The following is a 27175-nucleotide window of genomic DNA, read 5'->3' as shown; positions in this document are numbered from 1 at the left end:
CGATGGTGCCGCCGTCCAAGCGGCGCTCCAGATGTCTTTGGACGAAGTGATTGAATCTGATTCCTGCTCTGCTCTCCTGATGTTTGTTTTCGTGTCAGTTTTTTAAAAATAATTTCTGTTATTTCTTTTTTCTGTTTTTTTTAACTAAATGCTCAAACTGACTGTAATTCTGTGAACAAGATTGAAAATTACATCATTTCAGAAAACATGGAGGGTCCAATGTGGGAGGGATTGATGAAGGGTTTTGTTTGTACAGATCAATAAATTGTACAATTGTGTCTATATCTTAAGTTATCAATTCATCTTAATAAAGCGCACCAGTCATTAAGCTTTGACTCTGTTTCATGCTCCGGTTGGAAAAAACAATCTGTTCCACATTTAAGGAGAAAACTACGGATTACCAGACTCAACTAAGAATTTTAGCATTTTTACCATAGTGTGAATGATATGGTTAAGGCTTTTACCCCTCAGAGTGATGGGTAACACGTAAGTTTTACACATAAGGCTGACATTACATTGTCATGAAGGCTGTCATTATGCGTCGTTCGCAAAATTATGACACCTTTGGAGCTATGTTGACATTTTTTGGGATCAAGAGGAGTTAAGGTAACGAACGACACTTAATGACAGTCATGAGTCCTTAGTCATGCTAATGCAAGCTTTATGTATAAAACTTCAAGTAAAGTGCTGTCGATTGTTGTAACAAGCGTTTAAGTAGTTTTTTCAGTGAAAAATCATGTTTTCTGTGATCTACTGATGAAACATTAAGCCTGTTTTCAAAATTGCATCAGAACGTCTTAGTCATACTAAGTGTAGTGCGTTTAGATTAGATAGTTTGAAAATATTGAGTATGCGAGAAATACCCAGATGTATACTATATTGGGACATGATGCATTGCGAGCGGAACGTAAAATCGTCCTGGGACCAGCTTCAAGCTAAAAATCAAACATCCTCTTTTCAAAATAAAAGCATCACTTCTTGTCTTCAATTTGTTTTGTTTTTTAACACTTTACTTAATAGGGCTCTTGTTTTGAAGTTAACCAAATGTTTAGTCAGTAGCACAATGGCTTATCTCTTTGGATCAAATGACCACATGTTGATATTCTACTTGGTCACTTTCTGACATGTTTTTAGAACTTTCAAAGGTGGAGAATCAACGCAGATATTTAGCCTCAGTGTGGCACTGGTTTTTGTCGTAGGTTAGAAATGAATCTTGGGAAACTTTAGTATACTTCAGTAAGAAGGGCCGTCATCCTAATCACACTAATAGTAGCCAGTATATACTAATTGAGTTTGTAGTGTATAGTACATTTCGAACACAGCGTAAGTCCTGCTCTATTCACCGCATCCTCTCAAACTGAAGCTGAATTTCTTTCAGGATGTGTTGAGTCAGATTCTTGGAACAGGGCCCCGTGTCTTTGTGGGAAAGTGAAAACCTTACATGGATGATGCTGACATGGCAGGTGCAGCAAATTAGTTCCCAAAATGAATCCCCAAAGGTCAAGAAACAAGTGCCGTTAGAGACTTTGGTGCTCAGACATGGAAATAAGAACACATAATAGACAGGAACTCACACCAAGAAGGAGAGACATGTTAAAATCTTACCTTCATCAACACTGGACTTTATGGATCAGCAAAGTCTGGTAAAAGAAGGCTGAGCTCCACCCACTGAGAGAGTGACACCTTTTTTTATTTATTGGAGAGCATCAAACTTTTTTTTTAAAATAAAGTATTACATCTAAACAAGATAAAACACAGGGATGAAAAGTAGAAAAACAAACTCAAGCTGATTGTCAAGATGTTCTGTTGTGTACTTTACATTTCCAATCCTCTGTTCGGTTTAAGGGTTTAACTTTGGATCCACACTTACCTCAGCAGTGCTCAAACATGTTGTAATCTTTAATACATTTGAATGCAAAACTATATTTAGTCCTTAATAAATATGCTGCCTTCAGGTGTAGGTAGCTGTGTACGCTCTTATGCTGATGACACACTGCTCTATGCCACAGGTTTCTTACATTTGCTTGGGCCCAATAATTAATTCAATTTGTACAATTTTGACTCCTGTTCATTCATTTCAATTTTATTCCTGCTCATTCAATACTAAACATTTAAGGAGATAAGATTTATTTATAGGATAATTTTAACTGAAACAAAAATAAAAAACAAACATAAAGCAAAGAGATGGAAAGTGTTGAATAAGCTTTCAGTGAAGGAGAACCATGTTCTCCTCCACTGAAAGCTTGGAATCCAGGTCTTTTAAAACTGAGCAGAGCGCAGTTTTGAACGTCTTCTCCATGTTGGCCGCCATGTTTGTTTTGATACTGCTTGGCGAAGGGATATGACGTTTTTTCCTGTTCAGCTCTCATTGGCTTGACCCAATCTGTGTCAAGGAAGTGAGCAGAAACGACTGCATAACCAGACCCACGTTCTTACAGCAAGTAAGGAAGTGGGTGTGGCTTAGCCAGACTATGGCTGCACAGCCATGATGTCTAATTTCAACTAAAGGTGGGATCTTGTGAGGTTCTCCTGGTCTTCACTGAGGCGTAAAGGTGGGTTCAACAGAAGAGCTTTTGTAGCTCAAACTGCAAAAGTCATTCATAAATGTAAAAAAATAAATGTGTTATAACAAAACCGACTGTAGATGGGAGTTTGAGGAATGACCTGCTCACATATTAAGAGGCCTATAAGACAAGTACATTCTTCAAGGGTTTAGGGATGTTTTGGTAACGGTCAATGCGTTTACAGGCTAGCTCGGCTCGGATCAGATTAGCTGTAGCTCAGTTTTCACACACAGAAAATGCGATTGTTGAGCTAATATTGCACATACGCATCTTGGCTCGACTTCAGTCGGACACAGCGTTCTGCACATTTTCTCTGGGGAGCAAACTCGTTAAGATCAAAAGGGGATCGACAGTGTGCGAAGAACATAAGACGCACTTTTGGACAAATGAGGAAACCAAGCTAATGCTGCTACAGGTAAAGGAGCCAATCATCTTAAAATACATGGACAGGAAAAAAACGCAGAACTAAAGATTTTATTGTAAAAGATACAGCGCCACATATTGAGGTCAGACAGAGATTAGGTAATATTTTTAGTGGCGTTTATTTTTTTGAGTGTTAGCAGGATTATGTCAAATGTACTTAATGGATTTTGACAAAAAAAATTTTTTACCAAAGGTGGACTTTATGCCATGGAAGATTGTTTGAACAATCCAAAAATCCCTACCTCTCGTTATTGGCAAAAGTTCATATCTCAATTTGTCATTGTGCAATCTTTATAAAATCTGACTCAGTCGTGTCAGGTTTGTTCTTCAACTATCCCACCAAGTTTCATCTTGATCAGATCTAGATTGCTAACTAACTCACAATTTTTCGAGGAAAAAAAAATAGGGGTGTTTCTACATTCAGACCTACTGTATTGTTATTGATGGGGATATAAAAATGTCTAAAGTGTGAATAATCATGGTAACTGCCAATATCTGGCGATTGAGCTATTTGAATGTTCTTGTTTTAAATAATTCGGTTTTCTCTCTTGCTTGTTTACTCAGACTGGAGGTTCTTAATGGACTTGTGAGCTCAGCTCAATCGCTGTGTGTATGTAATCTATGACTGAATCTACAGTCTGACTACAGGTGTCAAACTCAAGGTCCGTGGGCCAAACCCAGGACCGCCCCAGCACCCAATTTATCACATTAGAAATGTTTTCTTTGAGAAACTATAGAGAAAACATGACACGTGTAAATAGAACTACATTTTTCTCTGCTTATTACTTTACTGCAATAATATTTTAAATTAAAAGAACTTTATTTTTCTGTACTGGGGAGCAGCCACAAGAGCAGCACTCTGTCTTAAATTGCAAATTACTACAAGAACTCAATTGCAATTTGTTGTAAATCGTTAACCTCAGTGTAGGTGCCTCCAAAGAAAATTCAGATTACAATGCAATCTTTTTTTTAAGAAAAATTGGTCAAAAACTCAATGTTTTTTTAAATTTAAGATTCTAGAGGTGCTCTTCAGATATGGTGCCAAAAGTATGAAATCGTCCTTCCTTCCTTTAAAAAATCTCAGATTTTTCTGGTCCGGCCCACTTGACCAAAATGAGTTTGACACCCCTGATCTACTACTGGGTGATGCAGGTGGTCACATGATCAGGTCTGATTGGTGTACAAGGGAAATTGTCTCTACAGCTCAGGTTGAATATAAATTTGTAGAAAACTTCACCACCTTCAGTCCATACCAATAATTCCAAAAGTTCATCTTCTCAAGCATGCATGTGGGAATAAGCACTATCTACAAAAAATGGATGTCATTGAACACAACACAAGAAAAGCTCTCAGCTATACAGTTCAAATGAACATATCACAGCATGTCGCCTTGGCTTTCCTGGTCCAAACATGAACCATCTCAGAGCGTGGGAAGAAATGTGTTCATCCAGGCTCTCCATCCGCTCCTTTTGCACCCAGTGGGAAAAGAAGAGTCGTTCGTCCTCCATATTTGGGGTGAGTGGAGGTCACACAGAGGTGAGCTCACCTGAGGAGAGCAGCAGTAGCTCACAGCAGTCTGCGCATTAACAATTCACATGTGAGTCCAATTAAAACTCTTCTTCTGTGTCCTCACTTCCTGTTCCTGGGGGCTCAGAGCAGGGAGCTGCTGGGGCTACTGGGCAGCGGGGGGCTCTGACTGTGGGACGGGCTGCGGCGAACAGGCAGCAGGTCGTAGTGTCCCGGAATGTGGCTGTTCCTGGGAAGGTCGTAGGGATTCTGGGAGTACCTGGGAAGCATCACGCCCCCAGCTGCTCCCTGCAGGATGCTGACAGTCGGCTCTGTGGGAGGAACAATCTCTTTACTCCACTTCTTCTACGAATAGGTGATTCTCATCAAACATGAGAAACAGAAAAGAGACACAATCATTTTCATTGAAATGTGTGGGTTTATGCCATAAACATATTTAATGCTGCGTTCACAACAGATGCAGCACAAAATGTTTGCGCGGCCAGATCACTGTACATACAAAGTCAATGAGAAGATGCAATGAGAGGCAAACTCTTCTCCTGTTGTTCGGCGCAGTTTGATTCATACGGCAAGAGTGTTGGCCACAGCATGCAAGCTCCCATTTTTCCATGCCATTTGTCATTCGCTTGAGTTTAAAATATTGAACTCCAGTGAATGTTTTGCGTGACACGCTGGCGCGAAAGTCAATCAGAGTCCTTATTGTCAATGACGCCAGGCTGTCAACGGCAAACCCGTCTTCTCACCTATTTCAGCATGGAGGAGAAAATAATCGTGGTGGTGTGTGACCATCCAGAGCTCTACGACACGGCCAGTTTTTTTAACGGAACCAGACCAGGGAGGATTTGACGCAGCTCCTGAAGAAAACAGTGAAACTCACTGAGTTGGATGCGTCGCTGGTTAACCTGGTGAATTCAAGAACACCAGCGTCGAGCATTCCGACGGCTCTGTAGCTTCCACAGAAGGTAAAGAGCAACAATTTTACTGGGGTCCTCCATAGTTGATGGTGAAAAGAAAGGGAGTCTGGTTGATGCCTTTGCTGCAGAAGCGCATATGAAGCTGGTATGGGGAAAACGTTTTTTGATCTTGCGGACGCATTCACGCAGTGTCCGCATCTCAAAAATTTGCGCTGCGTCTGGTGCTAAGGCTACGTTGACACTACAGGCTAAAGTGGCCCATATCTGATTTATTCCCCCACTGCTTTAGATTATCTGTCTAAAGCTAAATAAAATAACTTTAATATGGATTCGTGAAAGAAATGTCTTTAGAGTCATTTAAATAAACTTTACTAATAATCTACTCATGGTCATAATAGTGATTAATAAATAATCACTTTTTTCCATGAGTAAACACTATGTCACAGTTTTGTTAAACATGTCGACGTTGACCACAGTGATTTTTATTGCATCTGCAGCTTCTAAATTGCCTCTCATTCCTACTGGGAAACCTTTGAATGGGCTTTTGTTCGACAATCTACTAAACCCAAACGTGCTGCAGATGATGTGGCTTCAGAAACGCAAACACCATTCTCATCAGTTTCCTCAGCAGCTCCCCCTGCTGGTCATACTCACCCATGTCGTAGATGTTCTTGGTTGGGATTGTGCCGCTGCCGGCCACGATGGCAGCAGAGCAGCAGTGTGCGACACGTTCCTGGTGAGCAGCAGACTTCATCTCCACATAGCTGCTCTCCGTGTGTTTACAGAGAGCGGGTGGGTCCGTGATGGTAGCGTACGGGTTCTCACTGTTTATGGAGCACGTGCTGGACAGCGAGCCCTTCATGTATTCTAAGGAGCAAGCACAAAGAAAGTCTTACATTACATCACATGATCACACTTTTTAAATCATTGTGTTTGACACCAGGTAGATAGGACGTCTGTTTTTCACCTTCAGCTTTTTGGGCAAGGTTTGCATGAATATTATGATGAAAATAAAGATAGAAATACTTTGAAATCTTATACAGGACTATAATATAACCAAAATAGGGCAGAACATAAATTTGAATAGATTTAAAATTATTTTCAAAACAGCAGTCATGGCCAGACCACCGCACCACATGATATTTGGACACTTTAAATGACAGGATAAACTACAGATAATAAATAAATAAAATCAAAGTGAGTGCATATATACTAAGTTACTATATATTTGATATCTTTTTTATGCATTTAAACCTTTTTTTTAACTAAAAGAAATGCTGTTGGACACAATATTTAGGTGTCACGGTTACAAATACGGTTATAAACTGTGTGTGCTTATTGTGCAGATAACACTCAGATGTAAACATTTCTGTGAGATGTTAGTCAGTCCTGAACTTAAATGTTGTTGCTATTACCAATTCCTCACAATATAATCTCTAATTTACTTTGCACAAATATATAAATATATATAATATATATATATGTATATATATATATATAAAATATTGATTGCACAAGTTTAATGCTGTTGCAGGCGTCTATTTGAGCAGACACCTATGGCTTCTTTACATCACTACAGCCACCAGATGGCGACATATCTCAAACGGTTACTGTATTTCTATTTCCTTTTGCACTAGAATTATTAATACCACCACGAGAAGGAAGACATTTCCCTGCCTTTTAATACTTTTATCTTGTTGCACTGCATTGCTGCTGTCATAAATACTTTCGCCACTAGGAGGAGACAATACTGAAGGTCAGACGTCTGATTCTTTGTGATACTTTTAGCAATTCTTCTTCTCTGTATCTGAGTTGTTGATAAAAACTGTGCAGCTGGATTAAAAACAAGTAATGAGACAAATATATATGACAGGTTTACATTCAGTGTCTCACTTTAACATTTACAGGCAGATTGAGGTTTAACAACAGAACCAATGATGCTGTGGATGAAGGAAAAGTCATCAAGGGTTGAAACATTCAAAGCAAATATTGTGAGTGGAGAAATCTTTGGGAAGACAGTGAGTACACAAAGGAGAGGTTAATCCTGCTGAGACAGAAACACGCCTGTTGGACAGAGGAGCAAGAGAACCAATCAGAAGGAGTTTAGGTTTGTGCATCATGCTGCGTGTCCTCCTGCTGCTATACTTCACCTCTGCCTGTTTCAACACAAAAAACCACCAACAAACGCACACTCAGGTCATAGGATGTTTGGGGGTCAGCGGGGCGCGTGTATGTGGTTCAGCGGGGCGTGTAATAGGGAAAGGGCTGTTAAATCAGTTTCTCTCCTACAACATGCAAGCATCCACGTGGTCAGAAAGCTGCGGGTCAGGGCGGGCGTTCCTGAGCCCGTACCTCTGTAGAACGGCTCCACGTGGTAGCTGAAACGCCGGTCGATGCAGTACACGCCTGCAGGAAAACACAAAGAAGGTGAATTACAGACATCAGGGTTTCTTCTCATCACTGATGTGTGTTTGAGTATTAATCAATATCTTATTACATAATCACTATCTTTATTAAAGGCTAAAGCTTCAATGGTGTACAGACAAAAGCTGAATATCTACAGTCTGATCAAAATATAACATTTTGACATGTATATTATATCATGTATATTAGTGGCACTATTATTAGTTATATTTAATCTTTTCAACGATCTGGTGAAGGACATTGTGATTTCTTCAAAGGGTTTTTATACATTAGTCATAGTTACAATCACAATGTTAATGACGCTGTGTGTACATTGTCTAAGCCTGGAATGGGCAACATTCATCACAGCAAGGGCCATAAAAATATGATTGTTTGCCCTGAGGGTCATATTATCAGCATTCATGTCAGCATTTAGAATAATGATCAATCTGAGCTTTAAAACAAGAAAGAACAAAGTCAGTGTGTATATTTCGAAATCCTATATTTTGAATTTATTTTATTGTAGTTTTATATATTTTCTGCCATTTTGTGTGTTTTTGGATTACTTGTGTTAATTTCTCTGTCATTTTGTGTATTCTTGTAGGTTTTTTGGATTCATTTTATTGTGGTTTTGTTGTCATTTTGTTCAGTTTTTGGTCAGTTTTGTGTGTTTTCGGATTCATTTAGTGTAGTTTTGTTGTCACTTTATAAATGTTTGTAATTTTTTACAATTGTTTTTGCATAGTTTTCTGTCTTTTTGTGTATTCTTCAGGATTTTGGATGCATTTTGTGGAGATTTGTTGTCATTTTGAATATTCTTCTGTCTCATTTGTGTATTTTGCAGGGGGTTTTTTTGTGTTTTTGGGGGTCATTTTGTACATTTACAAAACTGAGCCTCCAGCTTAAGAGGACTAAATACCTTGAAGTCCCTATCTTTTTTTTTTTTTTTTTTTAAAGGATTTTTTTGGCTCTAGTGGCCTTTATATGACAGTTGCTTGACAGGAAGGGGGTGAGAGAGAGCAGGGAATGACACGCAGGAAAGGGTCCCAGGCCGGGAATCGAACCCGCTGCAGGTGAGGAACTACAGCCTCCGTACATGGGGCAGGCGCTCAACCCACTGAGCTGAAGTCCCTATCTTAATGTGTTCTTGACCCATCCAAACCTCTCCATCCTTTAAGTAAATGACATTGAGAAAGTGTTCATTTTGCACTATTTGTGTTGTTGCTGGTTCTTAAAGGCAGTTGGGTCCATTTGAGAACCATTACCTTAATGGAAAACCTTCTGATGTGAACAGAGCAGAGCGGAGTAGTGGAGAAGCATCATTAGATGATCTGATACAGCTTTAACACATTCTAATATATTCACTAATGATCCTGATCGGGCCCAATGTTTACGTTTCAAACCGATAACTCTCACCGAGGTCATTGAGATTGCAGTAGGCTCCCCACTCAGGGGCGCTGTTTCTGTGTCGCTTTTTCATCTTCATCTGAAAAACACGGAGAGAGAAAGAGAAAGATCACAATGATGTCATACAGAGAAAATCAGCCTCATTTTACTCATAGGTGGAGCTTGAGGTTCTTGCCGGGGGGGCAAAAGCAAAAATACAATTAAATATATAGACCGTCTCGAGATTTGCACCAACCACAATGTGTGTAACATATACAATAATGCAAAAATGATTAGTAACATAATTGATAATGTTGACGACAAAAATTTGCGTCGACGTTTCGTTTAATGTTAATGTTCAATTGATGATAAAATCAGGCTGGCGGCTGCTTTCTGCTTCATTTTTGCTGCAGTACCGTGCATGAACTGCTGAGCTCAGTATTGCTTCACCGTTTACATTGTGAAAAAGAATTGTGCAACAGAAGAAAAACCAACCTAAAGTCTCAAAAGCTTGGGACCATTTCACTGACAACTAACGTCAGTGACATGAAACTAACAGTAATAAGTTAGGGTCAATTTATGTTATTATTATTTATATAAATAATATTGAGAATTATTTTTTTTTTCTGAATTTGGGAGAAAACTTCTGACCACTGGGGGAAGGCAGTGGTCAAAATTCCGTGTACAATTCTACTGCTGATACACACAGGAGGGGCTTCATCAAAACGTCATCGGCCTCCATCTCAGTCAATAGCAAGATATGATTGTAATGGTCGAGTTTCAACCCATAGAGGGCAGTCACTCCAACATTTTTACAACAAAAGACACAATTAAAATACTTTCACTAAAATGCCAAGAGTTGGACAAGAATCAATCAAGGACACTACTTTATACGCAAATACAGAAAAAAGTGTTTTTGGGGTTTAGTTACTCATTAATAGGAAGTAATTAATTTAACGTCTTTTGCTTCAGAAGTGCAGAATGGAACAGAACGCTCAAATCCCGCCAAATGTGTCGCTCTCGTAACAAATCATTTTGTTCATCTCATCCACACTGATCATATTTAATCACGTTTAATGAAGAAAAATGATTTAAAAAAATGATGCAGGTTAAGGAATTTTCTATATCGTATAACTATTTTCATTTCAAGATGTTCATTTGGGGAAAATGTTTTTTGTGGAAGACCCACCTTGTTGGCTCCACTTTTGTCCGGCTTGGCGAAGTGCGTGGCGTACGTGCACGGCCGCAGCGTGCGGTAGCTGGGGTTGGAGAAGCACCGTCCCACTGAGTCGGTGCTGGGAGACGACTCTGCAGAGGAGCTGAGCAGGCCTGTGCACTGCAGCCCTGCTGTCAGCGTGGTTCACACGTACACACACAGTCACACATGCACACATACACAAAGGTTCGAGCTGAAAAGGAGAAGTTAAGGAGCTGGAAGTGCTTTTCTCCTGCTGAATCCTGTCAGACAGCACTGAGGGATGAATGTAAAGTACGTTTAAAAGAGGGAAGAACAATCCAGCTTTATCACGACTCAGCCTCCGATTGGTCAAAATCACTTCATGACTTTTATTTGAAAGATAAAGAAAATAGAAGTTATAATTAGAATGTAAGACATGACCTGCCATTCAAACAACATTTAAACGTTCCCACAGCAAGTAATAACTAAGAGTAAAAATGACGTGTTTTAGGGAAGAAAAGCTATAATTTCATAATTATGAGATACGACAGGAGAATCATAATTGAATATTTGTAATGTGTAAGTTACAATTTTATCATAAAAGATGTAAAGTTTAGTGATTAAAAAGTTATCAATTTGTGATTAAAAAGTCACATTTTTTTTGTAAGAAGTCAATTTTGACAAAGACAAAAAGTCAGAATTTTAAGACAAAAGTTACAATGTTGTGACCAAAAAGACACATTTTCTTAACAAAAAGTCACATAAAGTTATGTTTGTCAATAAAAAGTAATAATTTTGTTTTTAAAAAAATGCATGATTTTGTGACTAAAAAGTCATATTTTTACAATAAAAAGTCACATTTTTGTTTGCGAATGGAGTCATAATTTTGTCAAAACAGTTTTCATTTTGTAAGTTAAAATTAATAATTTTGTGACATAAATGTCATTGACAATTTTGAGGAAAAAAAGTCACATTTTTTAAAAGAAAAAGGTCACCATTTTTGTAATAAGAAAATATTCATAATTTTGTGACTATTTTTCAGAATAAACAGTAAGAATTTTGTGATATAAGTCATGATTTTGTACTAAAAAATAGTAATGAATATAAAATATTGCACCACATTAATTGCAGCAGCTCGTTGCCGTGGAGTCTGTTTGTCTCTGAAATAAATGAGGAGGTTTTTACAAATGATGACATTTATTTGTACAAAGGTGTCGATAGAGTGAGGCCTCAGTTTGACAGATTCACGTCTATCAGACAGAGAAAAGTGTGGTGGTTTATCTCTTTCTAAAGGAGAGTTTGTTTCAATAACATCAGCCAACTCTGAGGATCCGCCTCTTAAAACTGGTGCATCAGTGAATCACCGACAGCTGCAGGAGGAGGAAAAGCAGTGACCTGGGGAGAGAAGAAGCCATGCTCCATTTACCTGACAGAGAGTAGTCGGTGGAGTTCATGTGCAGGGCTGGAGTGTAGGTGACGCTGGGCACGTGGGGGCCCTTCTCCCTCTGTCGGTACCGGAACCACACCACCAGACCCAGCATGGCCACGATGAGCAGCAGAAGAAAGACGATTCCCAGGACGGCCCCCACAGAGTGGCGCTCAGACGCCAGAGCTGGACTGATCTTAGTGTAAGGGTTCAACTCCTCCATCACCAGGGCAGCTGGAAGGGGGGGGGGGGGAGACAGGCACGCTCAGTTACAAGTCACAGGATTTCATGAAAAAGTCTGAAATTAGTTTAAAGATCAAGTGAAAACAGTTGTGATAAAGCAAGGATGTCAAACTCATTTTAGGTCACGGGCCAAATACAGACCAGTTTGACATAAAGAATAAGTAGTCATTTTAATATTATTGTGCTTTAGTTTGCACTTCCACATATAAATGATATATAAAGAATGTAAGGCACTGACAATATCCAAAAAAATAAACAACAGATATCATTCATTGGAAGATCTTCACCTAAATGTCCTTGGTTTTGTGATCATTTTTTAAATTAAATTAAATTAAATTAAATTTGGGGAAATGTTGTGGAATAATTAGAGGAAAATTGCATCCTTTTGAAAAATTAATAGTTCTTTCCACAATTTGAAATTTAAAATTACTGATGTTGAAATTATGTAATTGGAGGGGCTACAACTGAATTAGTTGGTCAAACGTTTATGGCTCAAGTACCCCTTTCTTTAACTTTTGAATTGTAATACCCCCGTATGTCTGACATAGACATTATGCACAGAATTCAGTGAAAGAACAACTATAGAGCATAATGACTGGATGAATGAGTGACAGCATGTTGTGCCTCCTGAACAGATTTATTTCTACACTTATTCTTACATTTTCAATTCATGTTCAAGATCATGTCTATCATTGTTTTGTGTGTTTTTGGTGTCATTTTGTTGATGTCTGTTCTTTTTATTATTCATTATATTTTTCGCCTATTGTGTTTTTGTGTGTTGTTGGTATTATTCTCTCTCAGTGTGTGTGTTTTTGGTGTCGTGTGGTTGTTTCTCATGTCGTTTTGTACGTTTCTCTGTTATTTTTGTGTATTGTGTAGCAATCTTGTGTATTTTTCTCTAATTTAGTATTTTTAATGCTTTCATTAGTAATTTTCTACAGGAAGTGTCATGACACGCTGTGCAGTGCAGCTCACCCTGGTCACAGCGGATTCCTTTGAAGCCGATGCTGCAGTAACACGTTCCCGTCACATAGTCACAGGTGGCATTGTTCATGCACTCACACAGCTGCTGGCAGCCGTAGCCAAACGTTCCTGCAGGACACTCTGTGTGCACACCAAAGGGACGTGTGTGACTGTGTGTGTGTGTCCCACTGTGAGAATGTGTGTGTGTGTAGGACTCACTGAGTTCACAGCTCTGTCCAATAAAGCCCGTCCTGCAGGAACAAAGACCACTGATGTGGTCGCAGTCGGCTCCGTTTTGGCAGCGACAAACTTCTGCACACTGAGCGCCGAAGAAACCTGTCGGACAGCCTGCAGATACACGGACCCCCTCTTCTCCATCATCATCATCATCATCATCATCATCATCATCATCATCATCATCATCATCATCATCAGTCTATTTGAAATTTTAAAATGACAAAAACAGGGTCTCAACATTTTTGCAGTTGGTCGCAGGCATTTTTAGCTGAACCAGAACAAGGAAACAAATATCCTCCTTTTATTTTGAAGGTGATTATTATTAGTAGCATTAATATGTTATGGTTTCATTTATTCAGACAACCTTTTTTTTAAGGAAACTTGATCTGACATGTTTCGACTGCCAACTGTCAGTCTCACGAGATGCCTCTGAGGAAGACTGACAGTTGGCAGTCGAAACATGTCAGGAGATCAAATTTCCTGAAAAAAAGTTGTCTGAATAAATGAAACCTTAAGATATTATTTCAAAAAATAAAAAAAACAAAAGGAACTTTGTGAAATTATTAGTAGTATTATTTTGTAAAAAACAGTGGAGTTTGTAATTTTTTTAACTAAATACTCAGAACAGTAAAAAAAAAAAAAAAAAAAAAAGAAGCATTTTATCATTTAATTTTCATAACAGTATTCAAACTGTGACCATTGTACTAAAGATAAAGAGGTTTTTTATGCTGTTGTTTATGTATTTTATATTACTAATATTGTCATGTTGCTCTTCCATATCACTGTCTGCACAATAATTTCATTTTTTGATAAAAATAAGGAAACCTCAAACTTTTAAGTTAAATTGAAGTGTGAATGTTAGAAAAAGTTCAGTTTTGGAATAAATAAGTTAGATAATTTGAATACTGTCTTCACTTTGTGTTGCAGGTTATTGTCAGAGGCTAATAGTTCTCAGGTCAGACCAGCAGAGTACCAGTACAAAGCAAACTGATTATTTATGAAGGCTTTGAATGCATAATGATAATGCAAACTCTTCCTGTTTCATCGTTCTTTGGTTACTGAGCACATTGGGTGGAGGATTTTGTGAATCACTTTGGTTAAATTCTGCTGTGCATGAATACATAAATAAATGTTGATTCATTTATTTTTTTATCCTGATGTTTCCTGGTGCAGCTCTGCAGAGGGCTTGTGTTTCTTACGTTGAGTGCAGTAGAGTCCGGTCCACCCGGCGCCGCACACACACTCCCCGTCTGCAACGCTGCACTGAGCTCCGTTGCGGCAGTTACACGTGTGGATGCAGTCTGGACCCCACGAGCCCTGAGCACACGCTACACACACAATTACTGCTTTAAAAACACAGTATGTTCACACAGATACATACAAATTATAAATTTTAGGGTGACCATACGTCCACTTTTGACTGGACATGTCCTCTTTTTACAAACTCATCAAAATGTCCGGGTTTCCCAGGGACCCTGAACGCATCCAGGGGAACACGTTAATTTAAATGACTGTAACTTCGCTAATATTTTTTCTATAGGAGAAATTACAGCAGTTTCTGAATGCTTGGAGTTGCTCTTTTCAGTTAGTATCATGTCAATGTAGTGATTTTACACACACACGACTGAATAATTAAAGATGTAGCTTTGTTTTGACAAAATTGTAAAGACCAAATACTGGTGGATTTCATTTAAAAATGTTAAAAAACTTAGAATGTAGGAAGTTAAAGTAAATTTTCCATCATCTGGTCTACACCGCATCACTTCCTCACCTCCCCGTCTCCACAGACAACAGACAGAATAAAGCTCAGAGTCAGCATGGAGCCATGTAATGTAATAAATAAGTGTATACTTCATTATTATTTAATGTTCTGTAAGCCTTGAGGTTTTTTTTTTCTCCTTCATTATTTAAAATTTCTTGGACAAGATGTTTCTCATTGTTTCAATGACTGAGATTTTAAGAAGGTTTATATGAGATTTTCCAAGGACTTTAGTAATATTTTAAAGTATTTGTTATAAAGAGAGAAACTCATTTTTAAACCTTACGGACAGTAACAATTTATTTATTTATTATATTGTATTTTGCGGTGGATTCAAGAAAACATTGAGTACTTTGATTATGCTGAGGTCGTCCCAAGTCTCCTCTTTTTTAAAAGTGAACATATGGTCACATTAGTCATATTCATTGTCATATCTCTGAGGTGTGGCAGAGTGAAAGTGTTGGTGATCTTACGTTGGGCGCAGTCGCTGCCGACCCAGCCGGGGAAACACTGACAGGAGCCGTCGATGGGATTACACGTGCCGTTGTTAGTGCAGCGACACGCCTCCGCACACGCTTTCCCAAACTTCCCACTGGGACAGACTGCAGGGAGGACAGTATTAGGACATATTTAAATACTCATTTTAGGAGTTGCTGCTTACACTACAATTAGATGGATTTCTGAGCTCATCCTAACCCAGACCTTCCCCTAAACACGCCACACAACAGAACTCACTCACACGTGCTGTCCCTTTTGGGAGAAAAAAAGTTAAAAGTAGCACATATTGTGCATCAGCAAACTTAATCCAAAAGTGTTTTTGATAAGACTTTATTGAGTTAAAAATATCACGTTTAATATCATATATCACCATTTTGAAGAAAAATATCCTGATCACCCAGCCCTAATGACCACGTGACTTATAATATGTCGGCCCACATTTTGCTACATTTCACTAACAAACAGCGACACAGAGCAGTACACTAACTTCTTCTGTCCAACTCCATTAGAACAGACAACACTCCGCATATAATAGACTTGCTCACTTCTACTGCTTGGTAATTCTTTTTTCCTCTAACATTTTGACTTTCATTAATAACACAGCTTTAGCAGAAAAAAAATTTAACAAATAATGTCAAACAAAGTGCATTATGGTCATTTTTAAATCAAGTCACTCTTTTTCTCTACTCATAATATTGCTGATTTAAAGTTTTTACTGCTGACCTTAATGTTCTATTGATTTAAACTGTTTAATGTTTTCTGTTGCACTTTTTAATCATGTAAAGCACATTGAATTGCCTTAAGTATATGAAATGCGCTTAATACAAATAAATTTGCCTTGCCTAATGAAAAGTTCTTAACTGAAAGAGGAATTTTACTATTTATTAACAGGCATAAGGAATAAATCTGTTTCTGTGAACGCTGAATTTAAAAAAAATGCTCAAAAGGCCCACATATTTTAGTTAGCTTAGCACTTGCAAGGTTAACGCTAAAGGGGCGGAGCAATGTTATCCTCTCTGCTTACTGGTTAGAATTGTCTTGATGACATTGTGTTTGTCTAAATAATCTTTTTTTTTCAGTAGATGACGGTAAAGCACCTGTAGTTTTACACTAGAAAGTAAACAGTTACCTGAAAAGTTTAACATGATTTATGTTCATTATATTTTTAAGTTGTATAAACAAGAACTGTGTAGAGAAAATCTATTTAATCATTTAGCCAAAGATAATAACTACTACACCCAACTAAAGTTTAATAGTGTGTTGGCCCCTAAAGGATAATCTAATGTGATCTATCGCTGTAATGAAGATTAAAAATCCAGTATATTACGTAAGAATTAGGCAGATGTTACAATGGTCCGCAGAGTTTGGATCAAAGCACGTGTGATGTAAATCAGGAGCGTTCTCTATTAGTGTAATTAGCAGAACACAGACATTTCCCCAAGGATCACACACACACTTCATTTCCGCAACATTAAAACCCGTCAGGTCGATGACACATCCAGACCAGGACCAAAGGGACAGTTCTCAGACTTTAAACATTTCCTCTGACTTTATAGTTATTCACACAATGGAAGCTCCAATGAGGATCAAACATGAAATATTTAACCTGCTACAGTTTACAATGAAAGAAGATACTTGACATGCTGTCAGGTAACAACCGTTTCAGTTAATTTCCAAAGTAAAAGCATCAACAGGAAGCACTTACTTTACACCAAATTGCCACCTGAGTATGTCAAACTGAATTACCTTTAACTAATTCTCAAGATTATTTTAATGCAGCTCAGATTAGACCCCTTATGAATTTATGTAACATATCGAACTCTAAACTCATGGTGTTGACCCCGACAATACAAGCTGTTCTACCTCACAAACATCTGGGAAGATTTGTAGAAAAGGTATAAAACCCATGGATCAGAGTGCAGAACATGATGAGAGAGAAATATAAATTAATTGACAAGTTACATATAATTCAATGGTGTGCTTTTGACCCTGAGTTTAAGCCTAACATAAAAGATAAAACATTTAAATCATGGATTTCTAAAGGATAACGACATAGCACTCTGTTACAGAAAAAGGACTTAAAAACTTTGAAAAACTGAGGGAAGACTTTGGCCTTGAAAGAAGTAATTTTTATAGATTCCTCCCGGTACAGTACGTAACCAATTCAAGCATAGCACCAGAACCAGACCTTAGTGACCCCATATTGGTCATTTGTATTGATGCTTATCAAGGTAAATCTAGCTGGGGTGTCATCTCCAGACTCTATAAAGGCCTATTGTCTAAAAACTCCCACAGTACAGGATATGTTAGGGACGTTGGCTGGACGTTTGCCAATCCCAGTTGAGACGCACCAGCTCCCTAGTGTGGTGGGAATTCAGATGGAAGTGTATGGTTAGTTTTTTTCATCACACCAAAACAAAAAGCACGTTTTACTGGAGGGGACGCTACGTGCTGGAGTTATTGTGGACACCAGTTTGCCAATCATTGGCTTATTTTTTGGGAATGTCCAGTAGTTAAATCCTTCTGGACAAAGCATCACAAAGTGTTAGGAATTATATTTAACAATAATCAACCCATGCAGTTTCTCACACTCTTTTTAGGTAAATTAGACTCATCGGTCGACCGAGGTGATGAATACTTATTTGTTATTTTGATAACTGCTGGTAAAAAGGCAATTATAAGACGCTGGTTGCTCCCTGACCCACCCACACTTCCTGTTTGGATAAATATAGTAAATGACATTTACTGTACTTATGGAAAGGATTAAATTCTCTTTTCGCTTTCAGAAAAGCATATTTGTTAAGTTGTGGATCAGATACGTTAACCTATCACAGACAGAAGGAGTGGATGGATGACTGTAATTCTGAGTGTACACTTTATTATTGGATGTCTTATTGGGCCTCAACGATTGCTTTGTATTACTTATGATTGTATTCTAAATCTCCCTGGAGGACCTTTCTTTATTTACTATATATATCTTTCCCGTTTTCTAAAGTCATTTACTTGACCGTCTGTATTTTCTTCCTTGTTTTGTAGCGTAGAATATGTGAGCGGTAAAATATGTACCAATGTATGTGTTTGAAAGTGTGCACTGTATTTTAATGCTCTCACAAAATGAAAATAAAAAATGTAAAAAAAGATTGAATTACCTTTGACATCTTCATCTAAATAAATGTAGCCTTAGCAACAAATCCTGTAATTTGATGATCATAACATTAAACTTCCTCTCGTCCGATCACTTTAACTTCAACTACAACTTCCATCTCAGACGAAATGAAGTCAGAACGATTCTAGATTGGTGTGGTTAGCATTATTAGTTCATAGTTGGTCTAAAACGAACAGATCACAAAGTGTTTCTGATCATGTTTCTATTCTGTTAGAGTGTTTGACTTTGTCTGGATTTCAGAGTAAACATTAGCTTTTAATTCTGTTTCTCATTGGTTTTAAAATGGTTTTGAACTTAGATACTAACTTTTGTTTTAACATGTGCAGGCTTGTATTTTGGTGTTTAAAGGTATTGTGGAGGATGTTATTTTGGCTTCAAATTCCAGGTGGATCATCTAGACCAGGGGTTATCAACTGGTCTCACACTTTTTTTTTAGAATTCAACCAACCAAATTTAGTTTTTCAAAAATAGCTGTTGAAAACACACATATTATCTTTTTTAAAAAATAAATCTATAAATTTTCCTGTGCAATATGCATTTCACAGCATGTCAGTCAAAAGAAACGTTTCTTTCAAAATAAAAGACAAGTCCAACATAAGACATTGAGTATTTATTTATTTTTGACCAGCTGTCTGCGACCCACCAAGTACAGGCCCGCGACCCACTTTTGGGTGCCGACCCACCAGTTGAGAATAAATGATGTAGACTATTGGTCCTCCTGATTGTCAATCATTCTGGTGATATGTTTACATAAGTGTTCATCCCTAGCTAGTTTTCGCTTGCTGCGCACTTTTCACTTGCCGGTAGTGTGTCTGATATAGTGGGAAAAGTGCAAATCTTCTTTTGGAAAGTAAGCTTGTATGAGCGATGCCGACACCAACTTGTAAACAGAGCTGTGCACGAGGAAACCTGGGCTTGTGCACGTTCTCTCGCACACGTTTAATAGGCGTTCCCTCTTGGGAGCAGGTAGAGTGTTGCGCATGTGCATTTTTTCAAAAAGTGGAGAGGGCGTTTCTTTTCTAAATGGGAAAATCCTCCTCTAAACCTTTAAATTGGGGTTATGAGTGGGACCTGCGGTTTGGACTGAGTCAGGATTAAACGGCGTCCAGGGTTTGGACTTCAATGGATTTCAAACCATGTTTGAAACATTTGATTTAGTTCAGACTGGGATATAAAAAAAAAAATTGTTTTGGGTTTCCTTCCATTTTTAAAAAAAATATTCAATGATAACAATAAGAGCAATAATATGAATAAATAGTAACCAAATTATTATATATTCAGTTGTAGTTTTAAGAAGTGAAATTGAACAGAAACAGAGTTAGATGTTGGGTTAATTTGGAAAATGCAGGAGAAAAGGACACCTACCCTGGTTACAAAGTGAGCCGAAGAAGCCGTTGAGACATTCACAGTGTCCACTGATGTGGTGACACATCCCATCGCTATGGACGCAGTGAGGACACGACTGACTGCATCGATGGCCGTAGAAACCTGGGGAGCAATCTGCAGGGAAATCACAACCGAGAAGGAAGGACGATTAAATTCAAGGGAAATAAATAAATAAATAAATCTCTGTGGATAATTCAAACATGGTTCCCAACACAGTTCCCTGGTCATGACGTCACTGAAGAGATGAAGTGATGGAATGATCACTATGTTCAAGCGACTCATCAGGGGCGATTGAAGTGACTGCAGTCGCGTTCGGTGTGAAGGTACCCTAATAGGAGCCTCTCTTTGCATCTCTATCCTTCTTGCAGCAATCCTCACTAATCATTTTCTCTGAGCTGCTGCTCTGCCCTCTTCTGAAAAACTTTAGTGACATCACCAAAGTCTGAACCGCCCCCTCCAGAAGGTGCCTGCTGCCGGTGTAAGTACCAAATGCAAGTATATCCAACTGCAGCTGCGAGTACAGTACAAGCAACGCCCCTTACAAACCACGCCCACGCAAGCTATTTTTCAATGCGCTGAGCGGTTCCATTTTTAGTAACCGTTATATCGCTTCATACCACCATTGACTTGATCTGACGTGTTTGTGACACAATGCAATGCAGAGGTTGGTCAAAACAAATGATTATCACCTTAAATGCACTATTCCTGTAATTAATAAAGTTGAGGAGGAGAAGAAAGTGACTTAACAGCGAGTTAGTGTTTGAAGCAGCTGATTGACTCCGCTGCTGCTGCTGCTGCTGCTGCTGTGATAAACACACAGCCTGAAGCGCTGAGACAGACTTACAATAACTGCTTAAATAGCCATGTGTTTTAGTGTAAAAACAAAAACAACAGTGTGTCGATAGCAAAAACAAAATCGCTTTGGTGATCACTGATCTCCCTCCAGTCGCAAGAGCGAGGCATGAAGTCAGCGTCTACAGACACGCCTACTCATGAATATACATGAAGCCCCCAAAACAGCCTGTTTTTAGAACTGCTCAGAAAGTCACTTTTCAGAGGCTAAAACTCTGGAAAACAGGCGAGTTTGGTAAAAAAAAATCCTCAAATACTAATGTTGTTGGGGTTCTTAGAACAAATGGAAAAGGGTGAAAAATAGCATGATATAGGACCTTATTAAAATGACTGATTTAGAAATATACTCAATTACAGTAATGTGAATACCTTTACTTGTAATCTGTTACTTTCACCCCTGGGCATGGACAATATCAACACAATGAGTGACAGCTGTAATCAGTAATATTTTCTCACGGTGTCCTAACGTGAACACATAAGCTAAAGGCTAGCTGCCCCTAGCCTATTAGCTAATAATTTCTTTAAAATAAATCATATTTGTTCATCTTTTCTGTTTCAGGTGTCTTGATGCTGGAGATAGCGGTTCCTGATCGATGTTTCGCGGCTCAAGTCTGGGACACTTGGATGGACTATCCTTCTATCCTATACTGTTTGTCCCTCCGTTCACTAACCCCAACCAGTCAAAGCGGATGTCTGCCACCTCTGAATGTGGTTCCGCTGGAGATTTCTTCCTATAAAAAAGAGGGAGTTTTTTCTTCCCACTGTCGCTAAATGCTTGTTCATGTGGATCTTGTTGGGTTCTTTCTTCTTTTTTACTATGGACTTCATATTTTGTTCAGCGCTTTGAGATGACTTTGTTGTATTTTGCGCTATATAAATAAAGTTGAATTGAATTGAATCATACAAACAGCAGGAGAATGAGCCTCATCTAAAAATATTGTTTTCCTGTGCATTATCCAGTTTTTGTGCAAAAACACTGACTTTCACTATGACGGCGTGAATAAACGGTGGTGATGACATGAATTTTATGTAAATCATTGCTTTGTTTGCCTGTGTGTAAATAGGGGGTGTGTTTGCTGCCCTCTCCTTCAGGTCGGTCTGTTCATTGTATCCACTCTGCTTTGCTTTCACAGAAGGAGAACACTCATTTGTCTTCCTGATGCTTTTAATTTGCTTTTATTGATGTCCCTCCCAGTAGAAAGCAGAGCTCCTCGACTCATGTTGCAGCACATCTCTAATTAGGATAATTGTCAAAGGTGTGAATAGGAAGGCCTTGAATTTATCACTTAGAGAAATTGGAGAAAGAGAGAAAATGTGCTCCTACGCTTTGCTTTACAAACTTTCGCTTTAATAAAGAGCCGAAAAAAGTTATTTCCAGTTCCTGTTGCAATGATTGTCCAACCTTTCACCCTCAGGGTTAAATGTACACGTGAAGTCATTTCATACTTAATGTCAATAAAATATAATAATGTGCACTGTTGTAGGTGTTTGGGAAGGGTGTTCATCACAAGGAGAACATGCAAACTGCTCCAAAGAAAAGTTCCAGAACCTTCAGCACATAAATCATCAGCCTGGGGGCCACATGCGACCCTCAGGCGGATCAAAACAATTCCCCAAAACAATGTAAGTCAAGAAGTGGAAATGAAAACGAAGCCCAAAATAATGCACAAAAATCACTCAAAAAGCACACAAAAAGTCAACAAAGGTACACATGTAACAAGAAGATTACCAAAATGACTCATAAAACACACATAACTATAACACACATACAAAATGACAGAAAAATGCATGAAACAACAACAAAAATACAGAAATGTAATTTAAAAATGCTCAATTCAACAACAAGAATTCAGAAAATGACAGACAAACAAAACATAATCACAAGACCACAATAAATAACTTCAAAAACACACAAATCTCAACAAAGGTACACAAAGTAACACCAAGAAGATACACAAAAGTGACAAAAAAATACACAAAATGACTCAAGACACATAAAACGAAAACACATTTACAAAATGACTCCCAAGATACACAAAATGTAAATGAATTTACACAAAATGACAGAAAACAACAACAAAAATACAGAAATTGAATTTAAAAATCGTCAACAAGTATTCAGAAAATGACAGAAAAATACACAACATGATAACAAGACCACACAAAATAATGTCAAAAACACACATGATGACTAAAAAAATACGCAAAATTACCATAATGACATAAATATACACAAACCGACTTCAAAAACACACAAATTGACAACAAAAATAGACAAAACCTTTTCTTCTTTCCTGTGTAGATGCTCAGATTGCTCTTTATTCTAAATACCAACATGAATATTGATAACGTGGCCCGTGGATCAGACAATCACATTTTTGTGGCTCCCACTGTGATAAACGTAATCCATCCTTGTTCTACACCAAAGTGCTGCCCTCAGCAGAACGTCAACTGGAAGAACAGAAAAACATGCTTGTGTGTGTGTGTGTGTGTGTGTGTGTGTGTGTGTGTGTGTGTGTATGTGTGTGTCCTTACGCCTCCTGCAGTTGGTGCCTCTGTATCCAGGTGCGCACACACAGGTTCCGTCCTCTGGGGAACACGAGCCCCCGTTCTCACAGGTGCAGCTGAAGGAGCAGTTTGGTCCCCAACGCCCATCCTCACACACACTGCCACAGTGCACGCCTACACGCACACGCACACACACACATTCTACATTACACCATATAAATTGAACTATGCTATTTCTATTTGTACTGTTATAAGTATTATACATTCATTATGTATAATGTAGTAATACTTTTACTTAAATATGAAATATCTAACTTGAATGATGGCACTGACTTTTATGCCAGACTCTATATAAATGCATACATTAAAGCAATATCACACGAGAGCTGTTGAGCGTAAATATCAGCACTGGTGTGGTTCTGTCGTAGATAATCACACAAATGCTGATATTCAACACAACAGCATGACCTTGAGTGTGATATTGCTTTTATACAACATGTTCTACAATTGCATTTTATTCATCAACAGTATTTAGTAACAAGAGATTGTGATTTGTTTATTTCATTATTAAGTCCACAACTGGCAGAAAGACCAGGTTGTTATTAGAAGGCCTGAACAGCGGAGTGATAATGTCTGTAAAAAGTGATGTTGTTGCTCTATATCAGCTCTCATGGAATGTCTCTTGTCCAATCAAATTACTAATAAACTAATCAATTATTTAAAAAGCTTTGTGGCCACCCAAGGACATTTTACAATAAAAACAGAAAAATAAAAATCAGTGAAATACACTACAAAACAGAATGATACAAAAAAGAAAAAAGAACAATGTAGGAGAAATCATGGAATATGATGGAACATTTAATTATATATGTGTATACAAATATTGGTATTATTTATTTATGTATTTTTTGGAAAAACATTTTAAATATTTAAACAGTCTTTTGGTCCCATGCGCGACTACCTCTAGGATTACATTTGCATTTGTACATTGTTGATTTTGTGTTTTTTTTCAGTCTTTTGGTTTGTTTGGTTCCATCCGTGCTTCCTTTTTTATTACATATGGATATGTACTTCGTTCACCTAACTAAGACAAAAACTAGGGGAAAATTGTAAAATCAACTAGTTTGCACCTTTTTTTTTAAAGTTCTAACTAATTTAAGTTTTGTGCAGACTGGAGGCTTCCCAAGGACAGACATTTTCCATGTAGACGAACAAACACTGTTTTATATGAAATTAAAACTTTTCTCTCTTTAATGTGTCTCGCTGGAATGTCTCCTTCTTTCATCAGCCTTACATTTCAATATGTGTGTGCGTGTGTGTATTTCTGTCTGTGTGTGTGTGTGTCAAATCATTGGTCTCGGAGGCCTTGCTTTTCATCAGGGGTCGTTCTTCAGACCCACTACTACACTAACACACTTTCAAAGTGTGAGTGAATACGATCCATCTCACAAAAAAACTTTGGTTATCATTAATAATGAGGAAACAAAGCCGGTTTCCATTCAATAAACGTCAAATAATAAAATAACTCTGAGTCAAAAGCCAGACACAAATCAATGCATGAAGGGTTGGAGAAATCAAACTAAAAAGTACGAAACCAATCATATAATAACATTTAATTATTATAGACAATTAGGAACTGAGATAATAATGATCACATTACACCAACAAAACAGACATTTCAACAACTACAACTCAAACAAAATCAATAACACAGACAAACCGCTAAATGCTCCGAAGTATTAGAATTAGTGTTTGTCACTAAAGATTCTAAATAAATAATATCTCTTTAGGGATGTTTTACTGAAAGAAAGCTTTTGGTATAAATAAAAAGGAGTCGTTAACTTGTTACTGTGACTCACCGGTCCATCCTGCGAGGCAGCGGCAGTGACCGCTCACTGGGTCGCAGCCATTGGAGTTGACACAGTCACATCTCTCACTGCAGTCCAGGCCGTACGAGCCCTCCTGAAAACATGGATGCACCGTTAGAGTCCGACCTGACCTCCATGACAAATTGCATTTTTCAATTACAATTACTCAGTTGGACCAGTCCCAGTGAACTCTGGGGTGGATTCACTAAAGATTTAGGGGTATTAAAACGTGAGCAAACATCACGTCGCGCGCTAATAAGGAGTACAAAGCCTCAGGGAATCAGGAGTGCACCGCCGCTGCGCTTCCCAATGCGCCCTCAATCCATTTAGCGCGTTGAATATGCATAGTAAGTGGATTTCCCAGGGGGAGCAAAAATATGGGAGGAGGAAATGTAAATAAATGTATGCAGGAGAAGCAATGTGATTCATGAAATCTGGAACTGTTTGCAGTGATAGTTTTAGGACCAGAAAATAGTACGACTGACAATCAGGTGCAAACACACGCAGAGATCATCACTGCAGTAAATGTGGACAGAATACACAGCGGAGATGAAAAAAGGCTCCAGTTGTGTGTGTGTATGTGTGAGTGAGAGAGAGAGAGAGAGAGAGAGAGAGAGAGAGAGAGAGAGAGAGAGAGAGAGAGAGAGAAAAGCTGAACGTGCATCCATCTCTCCTCCACGGGTCACTGTCTCACACACGCACGCAATCAGCCGCACGCATGCACCCATCCGTCACTCACAATCACATCCATGGACATTTCTTCACTGAGGGATGAATAAAGAATATCTATCTATCTATCTATCTATCTATCTATCTATCTATCTATCTATCTATCTGCTGTAATCCATCCATTTTTTTGTTAGTTTCCTCTACTAACACCTCCAATTCTGCTGCTTCACATTTTTATTTTGCTTCCGTGCACTCATGTTCACCCTCCATGTTAAACAAAACACGTACAAAACGCTCATTTAAATAAGGGCGGTCTGCACCAGTTCTGAAGGTGCACTAAATATTGCAGCAATCTTCCTGAATTCCATGCAGAAGGTGAGGAAACTGCGTCGCTAAAGGATTTAGGGAAGCAACTGGTTTACCACCCTTTATTTCAGATCTTAGTGAATCCGCCCCTCTGTGTATCTGTTGGGGTCAACACATTGAAGGCCGTCTTAAAAAATGTTATGTGTATGTTTATCTGCCGACTAAATGAGTCAGACAACGGAATCACTATTATTTTAACCAATATTGTATACAGTACTACACTTTACACTTAATAAATTTATATCAAATTACGTCTTCAATTATCCATGTTCAATTACAACTCAATTAGTATTATGGTGACCTGCATTTTTTTCAATTACAATTAAATTTACAATTATTATTTATCCCCTGAAAGTCAATTACAATTATGTTCTCATACACTAAATCACAATTACTGAGCCTTTAATAAATACGCCCATAAAGAGTAACCTTCCTCTTGTGTTAGCTTTCTGTTAGCATCTCTTATGATAACGGCTCAGTTTTGACCCATTTCTTAAATCAGCTGTAAAATACAGGAAAAACAATCATCTATTATTCAATTTGTTTTTCATTGTTATTCTTGGTGACCTTGTTAGGCTTTAAATATAGGATTTTATGTTTTTGGTTTTTTGGTTATTTAATATTTTTAGTCTGAGCCTTTTTCTGTCAGTATACTTTATTAAAATAATGGTAAATGGTAAAATGATCCTCAAGACAAGAAAACGTTTTATTAAATCTAAAAGTTTTATGGTTAATTAAACTGTAAATGGCAGTTTTTTATCAAGATTCCATGTCGATTACAATTATAAAGTCGATTATCTGAACTCAATTACAATTACAACAGCAACAGATGTTTATCCA

General features: G+C 38.0%; 1 protein-coding gene across 1 annotated transcript in view; it reads right to left on the bottom strand.

Moving 5' to 3' along the window:
• Positions 1 to 2257: 2257 nt before the first annotated feature.
• The window catches only part of LOC114480250 (multiple epidermal growth factor-like domains protein 11), a 70809-nt gene continuing 45891 nt past the window's right edge, over positions 2258 to 27175 (bottom strand). The window contains exons 15-24 of the mRNA XM_028474218.1: positions 25292 to 25394; positions 23460 to 23606; positions 20052 to 20186; positions 15496 to 15624; positions 14463 to 14591; positions 13246 to 13374; positions 13039 to 13167; positions 11821 to 12054; positions 6083 to 6295; positions 2258 to 4825 (exon numbers count right to left, since the gene is read on the bottom strand). Coding sequence (XP_028330019.1) covers positions 4638 to 4825; positions 6083 to 6295; positions 11821 to 12054; positions 13039 to 13167; positions 13246 to 13374; positions 14463 to 14591; positions 15496 to 15624; positions 20052 to 20186; positions 23460 to 23606; positions 25292 to 25394 — 1536 coding nt within the window. The 3' untranslated portion in view covers positions 2258 to 4637. The remainder of the gene's footprint in view (positions 4826 to 6082; positions 6296 to 11820; positions 12055 to 13038; positions 13168 to 13245; positions 13375 to 14462; positions 14592 to 15495; positions 15625 to 20051; positions 20187 to 23459; positions 23607 to 25291; positions 25395 to 27175) is intronic.

Source organism: Gouania willdenowi, chromosome 3 (genome assembly GCF_900634775.1).
Source record: "Gouania willdenowi chromosome 3, fGouWil2.1, whole genome shotgun sequence".
Classification (NCBI taxonomy): Eukaryota; Metazoa; Chordata; class Actinopteri; order Blenniiformes; family Gobiesocidae; genus Gouania; species Gouania willdenowi.
The sequence above is the reverse complement of the archived record's forward strand: the minus strand, read 5'-3'. Positions and strand labels throughout refer to the sequence as shown.